General features: G+C 45.7%; 1 protein-coding gene across 1 annotated transcript in view; it reads left to right on the forward strand.

Moving 5' to 3' along the window:
* Nucleotides 1–2,021: 2,021 nt before the first annotated feature.
* NUAK1 (NUAK family kinase 1) overlaps nt 2,022–20,642 on the forward strand; it is a gene marked incomplete at its 3' end in the record, with an annotated part of 46,739 nt that continues 28,118 nt past the window's right edge. Inside the window, exon 1 of the mRNA XM_082014437.1 lies at nt 2,022–2,335. Coding sequence (XP_081870563.1) covers nt 2,039–2,335 — 297 coding nt within the window. The 5' untranslated portion in view covers nt 2,022–2,038. The remainder of the gene's footprint in view (nt 2,336–20,642) is intronic.

The following is a 20,642-nucleotide window of genomic DNA, read 5'->3' on the forward strand; positions in this document are numbered from 1 at the left end:
GCCAGCTGGCGGGAATGCAATAGCACTTCAGAGCATTAAAATAAAACAAAAAAAAAACCCAAACATGAAAGCTACTGATGTAGTCTTATTTGTTAGAAAGAGAAGGCCACAGAATTTTCGCCTTTTCCACAATTAAAATAAAGGAATGGGCTACAGGAGGACACAGTGTTCTTTTTTTGTGTAGTAACAGAGCGAGGCTTCCCTTACCCTTTCTGGTTTGGAACAGCCAGTTTGTGGTGTACTCTGTGGAAGAGATGTTAAATTTCACGCTCCAGGGCTTAAGCCAGCATCAGGCTCCCAAAGATCAAGAACCCAGTGTGGGAGGTGTTACTTCTGACCACTGCAGGATTCTTTCTGCCTTCTTCAACCCATGCGGCATGGTGCTGGTTCCTGCCAGGAACAGGGTACTGCACTTAGACAGACTCGCCTTGAGGCAGCCAGGCGCTTCTGCTGATCCTAAATTGAAGGTGCAGAGATAGTAATTACAGAGAAACTCGTGTTTTCAAGTTCGTCAAGTCAGAGGGGCTAAGGCTGCAACCTCAGAGCAGTGTGTTCACTATCTATCTCAGGAAGAAACCTTGAGGAAGTCCAGCCTTATACACTGGCCTGGTGAGCTAGAGGAACCAAAGGAGAGTGCTCACCAAGGCTGGTGCCTGGGTATCACCCCATCACCTTGATGCTCCTGAGTTAGTTGGCTCTGATGAACCTGAGCCTTTGCAGGAGCCAGCCAGTCAAATCGGCTGAGCACACAGGCCAACTTCTGCGTTAATGTTCCCCCAGCGAGACAGAGGGATGGGGTTACTGACTCACGAAATTCTGTGCCTTGACATCATTGTGACCACAAAGCTGAATCCAGGATTTCAAAAGGTCTGTGTGTTATCCTTGCAGAGCAGACAATCCCAGCTGTAACCTGCACCTTAAGGACAGCCAGTGAGGAGGAGACACCAAGTCAGGACTCTCACATGAAGGCTTTTGCGTCGGTCCAGCAAACTGGCCATAGTGGAGCATGTCAAAATGATTTCACCCCATGCAAATTTCCCATTTCTGCTGCAAGAGACTGTCTACCTTCTCTGACCATAGGTTGACGATGGCTTCTTTTCTACAGGAAACATCTGATTTGTCTTAAGCCTGGCAGCAATTTGTATGTCTGCACTGGTTTAAATTTTCAAGACGTCTTTGCAAAAGAAATAACCACCTTACTTTAAAATGAAGAAAAGGATAAAACTGATGCATTAATTTGTATTTCAAAGATCCCAACACCAGAGGTGAGGGAGATCTTGGTGCTGACTTGCGTGAACGTCCACCACAGCAGGACTTGGGCCCAGGAAGATCTCTTACAGGCAAAAACCTCCTGGAGCGGGCAAACAGCACCTGCCCGTGCCAAGGACATGCAGGGGCCTGGCGTGCCCATGTTTTTTTTCTGCCAGTTCCAGTTACATGGACACCCTGCGTGAAACCACTCGGCGAACAGGGAAAATTTGAAGTGTTTGCTGGAAAAACCTTACAGACCTAAATTCGGGTCCCCGCCCGCCGTCCCCACGCCCTGACTCACGCCCGGGCTCTGCAGGTGCACACGCCAGACCCGCGGGCCGGGGCCTGCGCTGGGCCTCGCCTCAGCCCGACCCCACCGCGGCCCGGGGGGGCTCAGCCCCGGGTCGAGGGCAGGGCACAGGCCGCCTTCCCCGCCGCGCCGGGGGTCAGCCCCGCCGAGGCGCCTTCCACCGGGCCGGGAAGGCGTCCGTGCAGCACCGTCTCCTCCGCGCACAAAGGAGGGCCCGGCCCCGCCGCCAGCCCTTGCCCGGCCCGCGGCGCTGGGGGCGGCGCGGCCGGGGCTGGGTGGAGGGGCCGCCCCACGCCTGTGCCGCCGGCGGGGAAGGGGAGGAGAGCGCGGGGCGCCACCGCCCCCCGCCCCGCCGCGCCGCCCCGCCCCGCCGCGCCCCGCCCCGCCGCGCCCCATGGTGCCGGCGCGGCCGCGGGGCCGAGGCAGAGGCTGCGAGGCCGGCGGGGCGCTCACTCCCCGCGCCCGCCGCCGCCGGGCATGGAGGGCGCCGAGGCGGCCGCCCGCGGCAGCAGCAGCCCCGCGCAGCTCCGCTGCTCCTCCTGCGGCTCCGGGCCGGCCGGCGGCGGCGGCGGAGAGGGAGCGGCCGCCGCGGCTATGGAGGAGCCGCTCGGGGAGGCTCCGTCCCCGGAGGTAACGGCGGCGAGGAAGCAGCAGGGGGTGAAGCGGCATCACCACAAGCACAACCTGAAGCATCGCTACGAGCTGCAGGAGACCTTGGGCAAAGGCACCTATGGCAAAGTCAAGCGGGCCATCGAGAGGTTTTCTGGCAGAGTGGTAAGGCAGGCGGAGGGGCTTCTCTTCGCCTCTTTGTTTTATTTATGTATATACGTACGTACCAGTTTTCTTTCCGACACCCACCTGGGAACGGAGCCGGCGGGGTGCAGTCCCGCAGGGGCCCGTTAGCGACGCCGCCCGTGTGCGGGGCTGGCGTGTCCCGGCGCGGCAGGAGCCCGCATCCACACCCGCACCCGGGAGCCAGTCAGCATCCCACTCGTGCCCGCGGTCGCTTGGTCCAGGGCTTTCTTTGCAACGCAAATCCTAGAGAAACTTTTTAATCTTTTTTAATTGGGGGGTGGTGGTGTTGTAGTAACACGTCGGTACATTTTAAAAAGATGTTATTGGAAAAATAGGGTGGCTTAGTGGTGGTGGTCTGTTTTTACACGCGGGTCCACTGTGAACAGTTATTCTTTCCCTGATGGAAATTCACAGTTCAGCGAAACCTGTCACATCCCTCGGCTAACCAAAGCCGCTCACAAAAGTACTGTCAGAATGGCCAGCGTTGGTTCTCCGATTAAAAATGCCGTGATTCAGTCATACTTTTGTGACCTGAACTTTGCTGACACCTAAAAAAATGGCAGGGACTGCAGCCCAGCCCCTTTGGTTTTTTACGATCCGTTTCACTGCTCAGCGGTGCCGGCTGGCTGGAGACTTCAAGCAGCCCGGAGCTTGTCCAGCAATAACTCGGCTTCAGCGTTTCCTCACTGGTACAGCGCTCCAGCAGGGCGCAGAAATGCAGCTGAAGAAATGTACACATTAGTCAGAGTTGTCATTTTTCCTTCCCTGAAATATGTAACTATTCACAGAGGGCAAGCAAATGAGAGGCAGGCGTTGCATTAAAGACTGCCCGGAGAAATAGATGCTTTTCTAAAGAGGTGTTAGGGCTGCTTTTCATATGAAGTAGACTAACTGAATTTTCACGAGATTTCATCTAAAAGCAAGACGTTTCCCAAGTGACGTTACAGGTTTTGTCTCATTTATCTTTCCCTTTCGGTTGCCTGGAAGCTCAATGCGCACCCAGAGGCAGAAGCAACCATAAAACAGAAAATGAAATTGCAGAGGGCCATGGCCTTAATAAGGGAAACTTACTTTGCCACTAAATATCTTTGTGTCGACAGTGAAAATGAGAGTTTCAGCCAAGTTGTAGAGTCATATCATGTATGCTTTCAGTTTATTAGCTCATTTGGAGGCCAGCTAAAGAGAAACCAGAGATGGACATCTCTGCACATGCTCACTCCAAGCCCATGATTTTTCAAGTTTGCTGCCTTGGCTGTTTTACAATTTCAGGCTAACAAAAGCTCCATGGCTATGTTTTATACTAACTATTATTTTCTAAGTAGATTATTTTTGAGTTGCGTTACAAAATGTAGGAAATAAGCAAATAGATCGAAACCACCTTTTTTGAAAGACTTGGTAAGTTAAAATAAAGATCACCATATTGCAAATGAGATTTGGTTTTGGGAAGGGCCCTCACAGAGGAAAGCATGTAGTGTAGGTGTATGTCTCATCTAAGTTAGCAATGCGCTTAGGTCTTTCTATATTTTGCTAAGTCAAGCACTTCAGCTACGCATCTAAGAATACTTTAGATGATACGGTCTGAACTGAATTTATATGGCTAATGCAATCGTGAAATGGAGAGGGTGAAAATCAGAATACCCATGCAATCTTAAATGCAATAAAAATGTTACACTTGCTCTATCAGCTGGTATGTAGAGGCTAAATAAATCCTTACTGGGGTGTGAGTTTTATACTGTAGTAATACAAGCCTTGGCGTGTGGCACTTTGTAATTATTAACTAGTCTGCAGGCGAGTTCTGGTGTAATGTGTCTGTTTGAACTTTAACATCTGTGAGTGTATGTAAAATACCCACATTTTATCTGTTTACAGAATAAAAGCTAGTTGTCAGCAATCCAGCCTGACCTAAGTGAATGGAAAACACTTCTTGTTTTCTGACAATTCCCTTGTCTGGCTGTTGCAGTGAACACCGATTGCTTTCCGTGGGTGAGAGCACCGACAGGATGACTGATCAGAGAGGGGCAGAGTTTTCCTTCAGTCCCTCCCAACCCCTTCTCTGCCCTTTCTTCTTCTCAGTTCTTATTTGTGGGCATTGTTTGCAGCGTTCATGAGCAGGTTGGCCTGGCTGCTTGCTCTGTGTCCAGGAGGAGAAGCCCAGAGTGAGCGATGTGGCTGGCACAGTCTCTTGCACCCCTTCCAATCCAGATCATCTCGCAACTGGCGACTGGATAGTGAGAGTCCCAAGGTCGCTCTAGTCCAGTCTGTTTGCTTCCTATTCTGCTACTGGTTTAGCTAATCATCTTTTTCTTTACTCAGCAGTAAGCAAGTATTTGAAGCTGTATGGTAACAGATTGTGAAGCTGGACCTTGGCAGCACCATTGTGTTCCGAGTCATCAGCCTTGTCCAATCTATTCTCCTATTTGGGCTTTCAGCTTCTCTTGTCCGTTAACAATCTCTTTAGCTGCACGGCATTTCATAAAGGTATTTGCATGAATTAGCCAGGCTTTTAATATGAAGTACAAACTTTGGATTTGTTGTTATCTGTATCAATAGAGAGCTCGGGAGTGAAATGGAAGTTGGCAGATTTGACTTAATGAAGTAAAACCAAGGTGAGAAGACAGATTGATCCAAGGTGCAGGTATGCTTTAGTCCTGTGCCATTGGAAATCGATACCTGGATTTCTGTTGACTTGAATGGAAGTAGTATTTGGTACTTATTAACAGATTGCAGGTCTATTCAAATCGTTACAGTTTCTTTGTCTTTCCTCTTAACTCAGTGGAATGTGATCGTAAAGCTTCCTGCCATAAAGCTCCAGGGTAGATTATATGATACATTTAGTTTGTTATTGGAAACAACTTCTGTGGATTTGTGTTAGTTACCACAGTGACTACAGACAGTATTGCATACTGCACGCAGCAGTTATAATATTGCCCACTACATGACGTATGAGGTGCCTGATTTTGCCAGCAAGATTTCCTTCATTAGTACTAGCTCAGTATACACTGCGTAACTTACGATATTTTAAATTAAGGCACCTGTTAGTAAGTGTAAGGATGAAGAGATGATATCGCAAGCCTGTGAAGTAACACTCATGTTGACATTTCTGTGGGTGTTTTCTCCACTTGTCATCTTGCACATGTTAAAGCAAAGAACTGAGCTTTTGTTCATGTTGTGTTTTCAGTGTTTGTTAGCCAAGAAATCCACAGTTACACTTATGTCAGCCTTAGATAGGCTGTGTATTGACCACCTCTGGCTGATCCCATGCATGGTGCCTGAAGACGGTAGATGCTGCTGGCTGCTTCTTTGAGTAAATGGTTCCACACTGGAATAAATACGCCTTATAATGCAACTTTAAGTTACAGATACGTGTTTTCCATCTTCTTATTTGTCTTTTTCTGACATTATACAGAAAGTAATGCCTGGATAGAAAAATGCATTAATCTTAATTAAATTAATGTTAGTGAAGGAGCATGTAGCTCTTGCTAAAACATGGAAGACACCAGGTAAACCCTGTTAGGCTGCCTGGAGCACTCCAAGCAGCGTTTAACCCAGGGGTGTGTTACCCTGTCCAGCATACATCTCCCTGTGGGTGCCCTCCTGTGAGGTGCTCTGCTGGGAGTTGTTTGCTCTCCCTGCTGCTGCTGGACCTGGAGCGTGCTGATGTTGCTAGTAGCTTGTTACAGCCTCTCATGAAGCACCCTGGGCGATCTGTAATTCCTTTCTCCATCAGGAGAGATTTTGCCACTTGGAAAAGCCGGGGGCTTTTCTCCTTTTCTCGCCTTAGGCTGTGCTTGGGAGCCGATGGGGAGCAGCTGCAGGGGCCTCCCCTCTGCCTTCACCTCCCTCTCTGTGCCTGAGAGCCAGGACATCTTTTCTTCCTCCTCACCAGCAGGTGGAGGAAGCACTATTCTCCTCCAGCCGTTCCTCCAGAAAGTTAATTATTTTGGGAATTGATGACAAGCTGCAGCCCAACATGAAAAATAGGTGTGCGGTGCATATTTGTGCAGGTGTGTTATGTGTGGTGCTGCATGTTACCTCTTTTGCATGGAAGTGCAGGTAGAAGGATGTTGCCAAATTAAATTCGTTTCTGAATTAAAATATTGTAAAAAAACAAACACCCCAAATTTAGAAGAACAGAAGTATTTTTAATTGCACCTCCAGCGAAAATCTTCGCTTTGAAACAGCTCTGCTTCATGACCTTTTTGGAGAGCTGCACAGCATTCTTGAAACACTGAAACAGCAACAGATTACATGAAAGGAGGACCTTTGCTTTGATGATTGTATTTCTTCATATCATGACAAAACCAAAACATGAATACCAACAATGACAGCTCTGTCATGTCAGTAATGAAGGCTTTGTTGGCCACACAACCATTTGTTTGTTTGTGGTGTGGTTTTTTAAGGGTTCCAGATAACAAGATAAAAGTGTGCCGGTGGGTCACTGAGGACAGTGAAAGCCAGGTAGGACGTTTGTCCCAATTCTCTCATCTGCTTTGCTGATATTGTAGAAAATGTCGCTATCCCTCTCTTCCCTCTTATGCACGTGAATTCTCTTATCTTTGATGACTTGTTATATTTCCATTTTTCTCCTGAGAATTTCTGCATCAGTTAGCACCTGGGTGACTGCTTAATACTGATTTTTATCTTGATGGCTTAGTGTGCATCTTCTGCAGGATAATGTCCAAATCTGATGCAGAAATGTTTTGGTTTTTTGAGGTTCTTTGTTGTTCTTATTGAAATATCTTCCTTTGTTGCAAACACCGGTGGAAGTATCTATACAACACTGCTGTGATGTGAAGTGCTTGTACAGTACTTTGCACAGCAGGATCCTGATTCGTCAATGTGGCTTCCACAGCTATGATAATACACTTGAATAATAGTAACAATGGCTTGTATCACTACCCGGTTTTATACGTGAGAAAGGAAAAACTTCCTGATTAAAGCCAAAATCATCAGAAGTATCAGATAGTTTTGAGTGCACAACCTGATACCCGATTTTTTCCAGACATGTGGAGTATGTAACATCAGGGTTCTATGGATGACAGCATCCTCCTGCAGAGCTCAGTCTCTCCTGCCTCCTGGGCTCTCTCTTTACCCTGGGCTTTTTCCCTGTGTGACGTTCAGCTTTGGTCTCCATTCCCGGCCCTTTTGTACTCCACTTGTGCTGCTGCCTCTTGCTTTGTTCTGCGTGCCAGCGCTGTGACCCGCTCCGAGGGTGCTGCCTTGCTCCCTGCTTCCGAGCTGCCAGCAGAATCTGTGCAGCCTGTGGTGGGTGCTGCATACGCCTCTCCTGCCATGCAGCACTTACGTGGGGCCAGACGTTCCTCGGTGGAAGAGGGGTGCTTGCAAAACATATTGCCAAAACTTTATTTATTTACTTAAGACGTGCAAGCTGAGTTCTTTCAGGGACTTATAATGTGACTAAGTCTGGACGTGTTTTCATGGTGCAGAGGGCATGTTAGTGAAACTCAGGACATCCTCTGTAAAAATTGTACCAAAGCATGCATTCTAGATCTGGAATGAAGAAAAGTTGGAAAGAGTATATGGGCTTGAAAATAATTTTGCTGTTAATTTGTTCCACCCTTAATTATTAGGTGTGTTCTGAGACTCTGGTTTAAAAAAGAAAAAGAAAGGGGGGGAGGAAAGAAAAAAACACTGGATTTAATCTAATGTAATTCACAGTGAATATTGTGAGCTTATTACAACAGGAGTTACTACTACTACAGTCTTCACATAAACACTTGTATAACTGAAATGCCAAAGAAGAGCTGAACATCAAGGGCTGCAGGCAGGAATAACTGATTACAGCATGCAGGTCATTAGGGCAAAGGCACTAGTACAAAATACTTGTTTTCTGCACTGAGAATTCTTGTTGGAGAAGCAGATTTGTTCAGGGGAGTATGGTTCAGTGGTATGAAAGTCTGAATTAATGACTAGCCAGTAAGGGGTCATCTGAATATGTTTGCTCGTCAAATCTTTTACCAAATTAAAGAACAGCATGTTCTTTCTGAGCTTTGACTGGACATCAAGTGATAGTCCTTCAATAACGTTGGACTCTTACAGGTGAAGAAATTAAAAGTTTCCGAGAGACTGTTGCTTCTTCCCCCTCCCCTGCACTGGATCAAACAATTTTGGGCAGGTCAGTTAACTTCCCTGTGTCTCAGTGCATCCCTTTCTTGAAGGGATAGTGCTTAATATAGGGAAGTTAGACTAATTAACGGGGTGCTTTTTGGCCTGATACATACCTAGTGTGGTCCCTTAAATGTGAAATTCACAACAGGGTTTAAGCCAATTTTTATAATGCAGCCTTCAGCTAAAAACACTATAAAATGCCTAAGCATTATTACAAATGGTTTCACAGTACCATATGCTAGAGAACACAACAGAATGGAAATTGCTTGTACAAAGTCTTTCATTAGATATGGCTAAAATATACTGCACTTTTTGGTGGCATGTGTTCTGAAAATTATTATTATTTTTTAAGAACCGCAATGTGGATTTGCCATGTGGAGACAATTATTGTATATATTGTAGTTTGGGGTCATACATGTTGAATAAGACCGTGTGGAATGTGCAGTTCTTGTGAGCAATTGTTTATTCTTTACAGAACTGTAATCGTAGTTAGTCTGTGTTTTGTCTGGTAAATAACTAACTAGAGAGTCTTTGCTGGAGTGAGGAATTGGGAGGAGGCACGTGGTGGTCACGACAGTGCCAAGGGAGAATGCCGAATATGGGTTGAAAACCAGTTCCAGGTATATCAGCCTTGAAGACTGGCAGGTCAACGTGTGTACAGCCATGGTAATCCAAATGCAGAGCATATGGGATGTGTTTCCAAAGCCCACATACCAGGTATTTGGAAATTGTCTGCTGACCTTCGCTTTGATGTGGGCATCGCCCTGGCTCAGGTCTCCGCCTCCTGTACTGTGCTTACGTACCCGCTGTCTAAGCAAACCAGGATGCTGACGCCAAAGCATCTCCTCTTACTGTACAGCCATGCTCCTCTCAGCAGGGCACTGTTGTTCTCCTCGTTGTCGTCTTGTACGCTCTTCCTGTGTAAAGCGGGACCAAACCATATGTTTTCTGCCGCAGTCCTGGATGATGGTCCGAAGCCAGAAGCACAGGTTTGCCTCTGGGCTTGGGGTGGGATAGGAACTCGCAGCACAGCTGGCAAGAAGAAGCGGTGGCAGCTGCCAACTCCTCCTCTGCGCAGAGCAGCCAGAGCCGCAGCAGCTCCGGACCTGGGCAGGTGGAGGCTGCTGCCAGTGCTCAGCTCTGGCATACAGTTTTGATGGTTCGCGTGTTACCGGTGGTGGGCGTGTTGGTGTGGGAATCTCTGACCTGCAGAGGGCATTGACCTTGTCTCTTCTTGCCTCCTACGTAAGCCAGGATTTGTCCCTAAATCATCCAGGCGTGTACCGGACACTTTATCGAAAAAGCTCTTGTCATTGGCCCTGATGGGTCGATGTACTTGGGATAGTTGGCATGTCAGAGGAAATGTCTCAGATGAAAAGGTCTCTGACTAAGTATGCAAATGATATTTGTCAGTGTTTCCCTCAAATATCTTCTAGCAGATGTGAGTACCATGTGTGTCCATTTAATAAACTAAACTCAAAATAATTTCCACTTTGCCAGATATATGGGGAATAGCTGGGGGGGTGCGGAGAGTGAACTACAAAGCAAGGTAAAAAGTGCATATGTGTGTTGTTATATTTGATGGCCAATTCATTAAAGCCATAAGTGTATCCAGGCTTTCAATAGTGTTCTCCTGCTGTTGCTTCCTGTACTCCCTGGCTACAAAATCGGTCTCTATGGCTCTCATTTGTCTTACCCACATGAAAGACTTTGAGCATCTGCAAGTTATGATTTGAGAAGTATCTGCTTTTAAACAGAATATATTTATCACCGTGTCTTCACAGGCAACATAGTATGTTGTATAAATTAGGGGATCCTAGACCTTTGAACACTAGGGGGCTGGGTGAGATACGCAGTGAGTGTACGGTGTCTGGCCATACCCATCAAACATCCTGGACCCACACCAAAAATGCCAGATGTTCAATAGCTGTGCAGGCCCTCCTGTAACCGTTGCTGCGTGTTGCAAAGGGGGGAGGCTGGAGGGGGTGAGGTTGTAGCTGTCCCATGCACTTGCGCTGTTTTAATACTTTTATTTGACCTCTTTTTTTTTTTGTTGTTTTTATATTTTGAACTGAAGACCATGGACCAGCCCTTAATTCAGTCTGTTAAACCACTGCATGGTATGAATGCTTAGTGATCCCTAACTCTTCAAAGACAGATGGGATTTATAGCTCTGGTGGTTTACAAGACATCAGTCCTTAAAGTTGCCACTGGCCCCTGATGGGATGCAAGTCCTGGGTCTTGCTTAAGTGTGATCTTTTTCAGACTCTATTCTTACCAATGGAGGAAAATAATAAATTACTGTAATGGATGGTTCCTTTCATTAAAAAAACCCAAAAACCAGCCACACAGCAGCTATGGGAAAAAGGGTTGGCATGGCTGGCATGCTTGAAACCATCCTGGCCAGTTGTAGGTGAATGCAAAATCAGAAAATAAACACAGGTCTCGTGGTTTGTAAGTTTTAAGAAGACAACTGAGGTTGCTTAGGTTAACGTGCGACCAGTGTAACTGTTGACTTCTGTGTGCCTCCTCGGCCTTCCCCTCTCCCTGCTGGCATTTCCCAGCTCACCTCAGCCGCGCCTCCGGCATGGCGCCTGAGGCCCTTCGCCGTTGGGTCCCCTGGGGAGCCAGCCTGGTGAAGGGGAGGCTCTCCTGTGCCTTGTGCGGGGCTGGCTGCCTCCATGACGAAGCATCAGTGCTCGGCGGGCTGCTCCGTGCCTGTTGTCTCGCCTTCCCAGGGAACGTCGGCCTGTGGTAATCCCAGAGCCCCTCGGCTACCTTGGCCCGGCGGCCGGCATGTGGGACGACTTAGGCAGAGAGGCTGGAGGAGCCGAGTGTCTTTGTTCTGAGGTCTGGCGGCTTGAGGGATTTGCAATTATCCTAATGCCTCGCTGTGCCGAGGAGCTGAGTCAGTGTATTTGGGCTCGAGCACTACTGTCTTGGAATAAAGACACTGGTTAAGGGATATTAGGCTTAAAAAAAAAAAAAAAGAAATTCATTGTTCCTGTGAAAAGATACCATGCCAAGTATGGAGACTAAATTTAGCCATTCATGGGTAGATCAGGAGGATTCAGGTCGAATGGAGATCTCAAAGCCTCCATATCATGTTTCCCATACACAAAAAGGCATTTCATCTCCACTGCAATTTCTAATCTCCATGAAATGCCTGATGGTGAATGATATCTCGCCTTATCTGAGGGAGTTATTCAAAAGTGTTATTTTAAAAGTGAATATGAATATTTTTTTGATCACAAAAGGTAGCGGTGAGGGTTGGATAAAAATATCTGTTTGAGCCATGTGGTAACTAAACAAATGTTCCTTTTTGTTAAGCAGTGTTTTATTGTGGTTTTTGTTTTTGATGCAACAAGATTAAGCCATTTGCACACAAGTTTGACAGGGGAAGACGGCGAAGCACTTGTTAAAAAAACAGCTCCTGAGGCACGTGTTTGGAGCTGTCATTTATTTGCGTATTTTTGCCATCGCACTCTGCACAAATCAAATTTCGTAGTTTCCCCAGCGGAGTTTGGCTGGGGAAGGAGGCGTGAAGGCCAGCCAGTCCCTCAGGTGGCCGGGGCCGCCTGGGGACGCCCGGCGCAGCGCTGTACTCGGCAGCGGTTTCGGCAGGGCCATGCTGCAGGTCCTTGTTTTGTGATGGGGGGGGGAACCTGTGGGAGGAGAAGCGGGAGAGCGCAACCTTCCCGGCTGGTGCATGCTGTAACGCCGTGCAGCCCAGAGCATGAGATAGCTGCGCTCCTGAAAACGCCTGTAAAATACCTGCTGGAGGCAACACAGGCTTAGCTGACCTCCATAGGGATACAGCTGAGAGGTGTCCACTTGCCCTCTCGGGAAGACACGTTTTCACCCATGCCTATACATGAGGTGTAGTGTCCTTCACGCTCCTTTCCTTCTCACGTTTATTCTTTTCTGGGTGCCGAAATGAGGTGAAATGATGAAAGTCGTCTGTGGGTTTAAGCTCCATCTCCTGTAGGAGCTGGTTGTCACAGCTGCACTTCAGGCACCCCGGGGGTAAATTGTTTCCCTGAGGTTCATTTGGAAAGTTTGTGGTGGAACTGCGACAAGAGCTAAGGTCGACCACAGCTCCAGCCGAGCCATTCCCTATATGGGTGTAACCATCTCAAGAAGGTCGCTCATAAAGTGAGGGTCTTTTTTCATGGCTGTAGTCACACTTTGAAGGGATGGCATCAACCTTTCAAAAGCCTGCCAGCTGTTGTGTCTTGGAGCCTGGTCGCTGCTGCGTACCGCCGTTGATCACCAGTTGGTACCACTTGATCTGTCCTCACAACCTGGGAGGAACGAGGGCCTTCAGATAGACTGTGCAGTGCATTTACATCCAGGCCAGGGACTAGCCATCTTTTTCAACAGCAGGTTTGTTTTTTTTTCTTGGTGCACAGTTTGAGAGTTTTCTACCTGCCTTTCTGTTTTGGTAAAGCAAATGTATTGTCCCATCCTGTCTGGTGTTTCATGATGAAAACGTGCTCTAATGGGACCTGTAAAATGCTTCATTCTGGGTTGCGCATTGCTCGTGAGGAATTCATCAGGGAGAAGGATTTCATGCTGTACTTTAACCTCCTTCCAGCCTTTCTTGGATGAAAGGAAAACTCTGCAGCCGTGAATGTAACTGGTTATCATTATTGGATGTCATTACTCACTCACTCTGAGCCTAAAAAAAAAAAAAAAAAAAAAATCGTATCCCCTGTGATGTCCGTGGGTAAAACACTGCTCTCGGTTACATCAACACTGTTGTAAACTGAAGAGTAGAGTTCGGCCCTTTTTTTCAATTGAAATATTTGTTTAACACATGCAAGGACTAAACAATACACTTGAAAGCTATTTGTGTTATTGTCTGTAGAGCAGAGCTTGTATTTTATGAACTGGCTGATCATAAAGACAGCATAAATCATGTAAAGCATTCTCATTTACTTTTTCTTTCTTTCTTTCTTTTTGCAGATGGGGCTTGTAGAGTAGAGTTGCAGTCAAATGTCTGCTCCAGGATATTTTAGTTGAACTGTGTGAGTCCATTAAACAAATGTAATGGCTTTTTGGAAAGAAGCGCTGCATGTTTCAAATCAAACGTTTTACATAGAGAACATCTGGGTAGTTCTGGGTGTTTGTATGTAGAGCACATCAGACAGCAGCCGTAGTGAGCTCAGCTGGGAGGTTGCCTGGGATGTAGTTGTAGGATATGACAGTTCAGTTGTTACGGGGAATAATTCCTATGAAGTATTGCCATAAACCGAATGTTTGGCACAAACAGCTATATCTGTGTTTTACTGTACACCCAAGTTATTATTCTTATCTGCCCAGCAAAACTCTAAACGATGTTTAAACAACCCAGTAAATGTTGGCACCTCTGATCTGCAGCATGCGCATTAAAGCAAACTGGAGGAAGCCGTTACCTTTAAGGGGAAACGAAGCTTGCTCTATTTTCAACGAAGCACTATTGATTCCTGCCATGGGCAACGCAGCACGAGTGAGCAATGAACGCAATGTGTGCGAGTGGTTTGAGAGGTTGAGTTGGAAATGATTGATGTTACAGTGGTGTTGCGTGTTGTTGCTTTGAGGAATGTGAAAATGCAAAACCGGTGAAATGCATGTAATTAGCCTGACATTAGGGTTTATTTGGGCTACTGGAGGAACTTTAACCTGGTTAAGTTAAGCCTGCTTTTACTTCACAGCATCAGAGGTAATATATTTCCAGGAAATGTAGGAAATGTTGAAAAATGTCTTATCTGGGAGTCGGTTCTTAAATTATTTCTGCAGTTTAACTGAGGAATGCATGGTTCAAATGAGATTAAAGTTGTAATTTCCAGAGCAGCAATGCAGCTTCCCCTTTCAGGATTGTTTAAGTAAAAAGTTAAACAAAGTGGGTTAGGCAGTCTCTTGCTCCAGTCTCTTGTGGACAGCAATTCACATTGCGCAGCACTGCTTTAATAGTCCTGCTCGGTCTGACATGATTTGTGGTATTTGCTGAGATGAATTTCTGGACCGAGCAGCGTGAGAGGGAATTGCTCCTCACTCTGAGGAAGGTGGTATGTCCAAGTCTGTGCGAAGGTCACTGGCAGGGTGAAGTGGGGAGCCTGCGCTGCTGCTGTTGCACTACCTAACAGCTTAGCTTTTGGCAAGGGGATCCCAGAAATCTGAGCGCTAACTCTTCCTTGTTCTACTGACCCTGGCCAAAACACGTGCCAAAAAAGGTGTTTGTGCATGTTGAAGAAGGGGGTGACAGTCCTGGAGATCACAGGGTCTGGGGGAGTTCTTTGCCAAAATCTTTCCATCTAGAAATAAAAATGCTTTGCTGTTTCTCCCCTCCAAAGTCAACCCTCCCCATAACTGCTTATAACAGCTGCCTGCAGTTGTGAACTCTTCTTCTAGCAGAGAAAGCTAGAATTATGTGTTTAAGGCTGCAAAATTGCTTGATTGCCAGCCACTTAATGGTAGGGAGGTGTAATTCATTCCTCACCCTCTCACATCTATTCCAAGCCTGACGGGCCACAGGGAGCAAGAGTGTTCCTGTTCCTTTTTTACTCTCTCCACTGAGCCATTAGGGTGGCCCTGGTAATTTGCTTTCAATAAATAGAAGGGAACAACAGGAGGTTCCTCTACCTTCAGGGGTATAAATGTTTCTCAGAAATCAGAGACGGATGGGGAAGAAATGTTAGCAAACTCCTTTCCTCCCTCTGTAGCAATTCCACCATGTTCTGTCATAAATTCTACGACAGTCCCTTCCAAAAAGGGACCATTAAATAGGTAACGTCCAGGCAGAGCAATGTAATACTGAAGCAGTGCTTTTACAAAAACAAATTTAATATTGCAAAGTGATCTGCAAGCCCTGGAGCAAAATAACCTGGGTGAGGCCTTGATTCACATGATTGCTGATCTCTTTGTTTTCCAAGAGTCTTTCCAGATAGGATGTGGGTTTATGGTTCATTAGATTACCACCAGGAAGTGGCATTTATATTTTGTTCCACCTTAGATGAATTTAGAAAAATATACTAGATGTAGGTGCTTCTGATAGTTCTGTGTCATTAACCCTTCCAACTGTGCTGTTTACACACATCTGTGTACATTCCGTGATACAATGTCTGTGGCCCACCGTCTTTGCGCAGTGAATCCCTGATCATCAATGTGAATCCAAATGCCTAAATTCTATAAACTCAACTTTAAAATTTCTCCATGCTTCAAAATTCCACTGGGTTAAATAGGAATTTGAGGTGGTCAGGCAGTATGGCGTTGGGTTTTAATGAGCGTTGTGGTGCTTGAATGTATGGACATTTCTTCAAAAGAAGAAAGGCTCTTCCCAGGTTTTCCTTGGACTATTGTAATTCTCGTGGTGAAATATCACTTCCTTTTTTTCTTTGAAGGACTGCAGAACCAGGGGAGCAAAATTAAAACATCCACACCATACCAGGTAACTTTGCTTTTGTGGCAAAAGCGGCTTTGTAAAGATGTGTAAAGCTCGTAGTGGTTCTGAGTGGTTTCACAGAAACTTTAGTGTGAGAGAGAGAGAGAGAGAGAGAGAGAAAGAGCCGAGTTACATTTATTTAGCCACAACTTCCTCGAGCAGAATGTACCAATGAATGAAAATGTGCTGTCAGGTGGCTTCTTGGAAAAAAATAGTTCTAAGAAAGAGTTTAAACAATGTCCAGCACCCTTCCTTGTTTAATGTGAATTACAGCCTTGCACTGATATAGCACCTTTCTCCTATACATGTGCAAAATCACTTTAGAGACTGGTAACTGCTGAGGTTACCGTTATTTAGCTATTATTTAGCAGCACATTACAGTAGTGTGCAGCAGTTGCTTAGAGGGTGTGAATAACCCCATTTCCAATTTAAATTATTGGGAGGAATTGCAGGAGACTGTGTAATTTTCAAACTGGAACTAGATCCAGGCACCAGGGCTTTGTACCTTTCTTCTTAAGAAAGTCATAAAGGGCTTTTTCTAATGAAGTAGCCAGGATCTTGGTTCTGCGTTTCATCCCCAAATCAATGCCTTGAACAGTGTGCACTCCGACTTTGGGGGATTACTTCAGTGTGGTTCACTGCTTACTCACAATGAAAAACAACACTGAATTAAAGTGCCTCTCTGCTGCCCCAGGTTAGCATTTTGCATTACATCAGCAGCTGTGGTAGCTGTGAGATCAAACCTCAAAATCAATGTGCAATCTATCTTCGAGTTTTTGGAGGAGGAATCTGTAATACCCATGTAACACTGAGAACAGTAAACTTGGGGCTTGTGAATTCTTTCACTCCTCTTTAATCTGACTTGCCAGTAATTTAATTAGTGCTAAACAGTCTGCACACAGACTTGCAGAAGTTAAAAGACTGACTGACACAGGATTTGCTTCCAGTGACTTTTCCTCTTTTGAACATGTGCTGGATGGAGCTGTGCTGTGTTTGGAAGTTGATCAATAATGAATGCACAATTCTAACCTTATTTAAACTATGATATAAACAGGCATGATAGAAACAGATGCTACCAGGTTTTTTCCTACTTAAAAGTTGTCAGCTTTTTTTCCTGCCCCCCCCCCCTTTTTTTTTTCGTTTTTGGTTCCAACAAAATTGTAACCTGGAAGAAAAGCAGTTAGACTTTGTGAAATCCCAATTCAGTGTAGCATTTGGCTTTAGTAAATGTGGAAGCCAAAAATAAACATCTGCTTGGCAACTTTGCCAGAAGTTAACTGTAAATGCAATTTTCATCTTTTTCAGTGAATGTGGCATTCAGTGCTGGTTAACATCTATTAAGGAGGAACAATCCATAGTTGAGGTTGTAAAGCATTTTTTTTCTTTTAATTACAGTTATGAACCTCCATTGCCTCGGGGAAATCCCCTAAACCAGTTTCTTTCCAGATATAATTGCTTTTGTGCCAAAACATGAACTTCCCTTGAAAATGTGAAGGTAGTTGGATGGGATACTAGTGAGTTATTAGACTTTGGAAAAGAGATGGTCTTCCATTGATAAGTGCATGACAACCCCAAAACTTCAACTCGGCCACTTTTTTTCTCTTCTCTTTTCTTTAGTCCTTCAGTATTAGACCATAAGCCTATTTTTTTTGTGTGCAGGCTGGGTTATGTACATTTTAAAGCGTTAGGTAGTGCATCTTAGGATATGCAGAAGGATATGGCCAACAGTTACAGGTTCCTTTCCACCAATTTAGAAGTGAATTAGGAAAAAAGCAGATCTCTGCTTTTCAGTAAATCCTTTGCAACCTCTGGTGCTACCAGGGCAAATTCATTTCACTGTGGATCAGGGAGGATTGAAGTGGATGCACATTTGCAGTAGCGTGCTACGGGACAGTGGGGAGGGCTGAGAAGGGGCAACTTGAGGCAGCACTATGGGAAACACTTTGTTATTGCTAGGGATGGTGATTACTTGTAGGATCTTCTAAAACTGGGCAGTCCTACAATGTGGGACTTCAGTAATGCTGTGTGACAAACTTTTATTCTGGGAAGGGAGAAGTTTTTTGGTAGATTTCTGACATATATTAGTGGAGTGCCCATTTCTGAATTCTGCAGCCTTCCCTTCTTCTCCCTGTTTTCGAGATTCACTGCCTCACTATGAAAAAATCAATAATCAAGTTGCTAGTTGGTGTTTTTAAATGCTATTGGAAATCAGATCTATGCTAAACCAGATGAATGGGTTTTTTTTTTATTCCTAGTGGTAAATCAGTCCTGAAATGATTAATACAGATCTGTAAAATCTGTCTGGTAGTAAGGATGACTTGAGGCCAGGATTCTGAACGTTAAATGAAGAAAGGTCTGCCAGGTGAATTTGTCAGAGGATGCATGGTGTAAATATGCCAGGCTTCATATACATAGCTGAGGATAGCGGGTACCAAACAATGAAGGGATGTAAACTTTCCAGTAAGGCAGTAGTTACTCAGGAAATGCGCTCACAAATCCTGTTAACAGGCACCATATGCGGGAGTGAGGAAAGAAGTGGAGGAAGGGTGTTGTACGTGTTCCTCCTGGCACCCACTTTCTATATGTACAGCATAAATGTGTTCATCTGGTGCCTTCTACTGTTCATTAAAACTTGGTTTCACAGGTGTTTTTCTCTGTGAATAAAGGGGGAACTAGCAAGAAGGTATAAACCCCTTGCCTAGTGTTTGTGATTAGTTAATTCCTCTTCACTTGATGAATCATCATTTGTGATATGATAAGAGCAACTATGTCCAGCAGAAACAGAAAAGGAAAATTAAACCTGAGGTAATCATACCCTTGTTCTCCAGTGGGCACGGGCACATTGTGCCTCAGCTTATGCAAATAGAATTTTGATTTAACATTATCACACTGACTTAGGACTTGGTGCAAGAGTGAGTTTCTCTACAGGTGCGTGATAGAGTGGCAGTAAATCAGCTTTGTTTTTTAGAAATATAATCTTTTTTATGTGATACATTGGGAAGAGGAGAATGAAGCAGAGAGGCGCAGGTGTTTGCTATATGCTTTTACCATACGGAGTGAGGCAGCTGTAAAATATACCCTTGCCTCTTAAAAGCAAATGAACTTGAAATGTGCATCACGGCACGTGCATCCTCGCCCTTTATGTGTACAGCTGCCAGCTTGCAACACCACCACCACCAACAACAGCGTTTTGTCTTTGGTAACATCCATGACATGAGGAAACATGCAGTGGAACAGAATAATGGGCAGAAGCCCTGAAGCCCTGAGATTTAAATCAGCGGAGTGGAATCCCATCTTGCTGGGTGCAGATGGCACCGGCTATCGCTTCGAGCAGCTCCCTGGATCACTGCATAGTTTGCCAATGTATCGGACAATAGAGTTGGGCCATTGATAAATAATTAATAAGGATTTTGTTGCATGCTTGTCTTCCAGGCAGTATCACCATGGAGATGATCTGGCTTTTAGGATCTGAAAAGTAATAGTCTCCAAAACAATGCCATTGTGTCGACCTTACTCTTTCTCTGAAAGAGAGAGCTCTTGGAGATGTGTTAGCAAAAAGCACAATGCCAGGCACTAATTTTGCTTCAACTCACAGTGGCCTTTTGTTCAACTTTTCAATGAGTGCGTGAAGTGTTTTCTATGACCGTGCAGAAGTGGTTCTTGGAGTTGCACGTCCTGCATGATGCTCTTTATTACCGCGTTTGGCCTGGGGCTGGTGTCTCAAGATAGGTTTTTTTTTTTTTCCCAGCAAATGGACACAGCCAAGAGATACTCATGTGGGAAGAGGCTTACAAGAAGAAGTCTGCATGAGAATACCTTTGCAGAACTCTTTGCGTGCTTGGTTTCCCTTAGGGTTTTCCACCCATGGCTCGCTCCTTCTTCCCACCTTGAAGATCCAGAGGCCAGATAGACAGTTATTCGGCCCATCCCCTGCCTTTCCTTTCTCTCCTTTGAGCAACCTCTGGAAGTGCCATTTCAATGCAACTGCATTACCAGCACCCCCCTCCTTATCATTTGATTGCAGCAACCTCAGGGACCACCCAATTTCATAGCTTTGTTTCTCTTCCTCTTGTGTTGGTGATGTCTGGGCCAAGAGCCATAGGCAGAGACTCCCCTGGAAAAAACATAATACAGTGCCAGACTTTATTCTTTCTTGCTCAGCTCCGTGGAGCTGGAGAAAGAACAATGTGCCTTTTCTCTCCCCACCCCCAAACATCCTCTGCTCTCCCTTTCTCTCCCCCCTCTCGGTTGATCCACCTATTCTTTACCTCCCCGCCCCCGTTGGCACTTGGTGCATTGCGCTTCCCACCTCAGAGTCTCAAAGAAAGGAAGCAGAGCTGTGAAACCGGCTGGGCTCACCCGCTTCCCATTGCTGGGTGGGGATGGCCTCAGTTCACGGCTGGGAGGGAGAGGTTTATGCGTATTTAACCCACCCCTCCCACTTCACCCAAAGAAACCCGTTTTTAGTAATTTTCTCTAAGCTGCATTTCTGACATAGCTCTCGATGGCAGCAAGCTGCTTTCCCTTTCGCGAGGGACTGCATGTCCTGACTTCTCTGTCCTGATGTAATTTTTCTGACTCTCCACGATAGTATTGCAAGAGCCCATTGGAATCTGCTGGAGCACGGGTGGTATGCACAAGCGCTGGAACCGGCTTAAAAGTCACAGCCCCCACGGTGGAAAAAAGCAGGTCGTTCATATCTCACCGCGGTCCTAAAAATAGCCTTGATAGATA

This window comes from Phaethon aethereus, assembly GCF_964289735.1.
Source record: "Phaethon aethereus genome assembly, chromosome: 1".
Lineage (NCBI taxonomy): Eukaryota > Metazoa > Chordata > Aves > Phaethontiformes > Phaethontidae > Phaethon > Phaethon aethereus.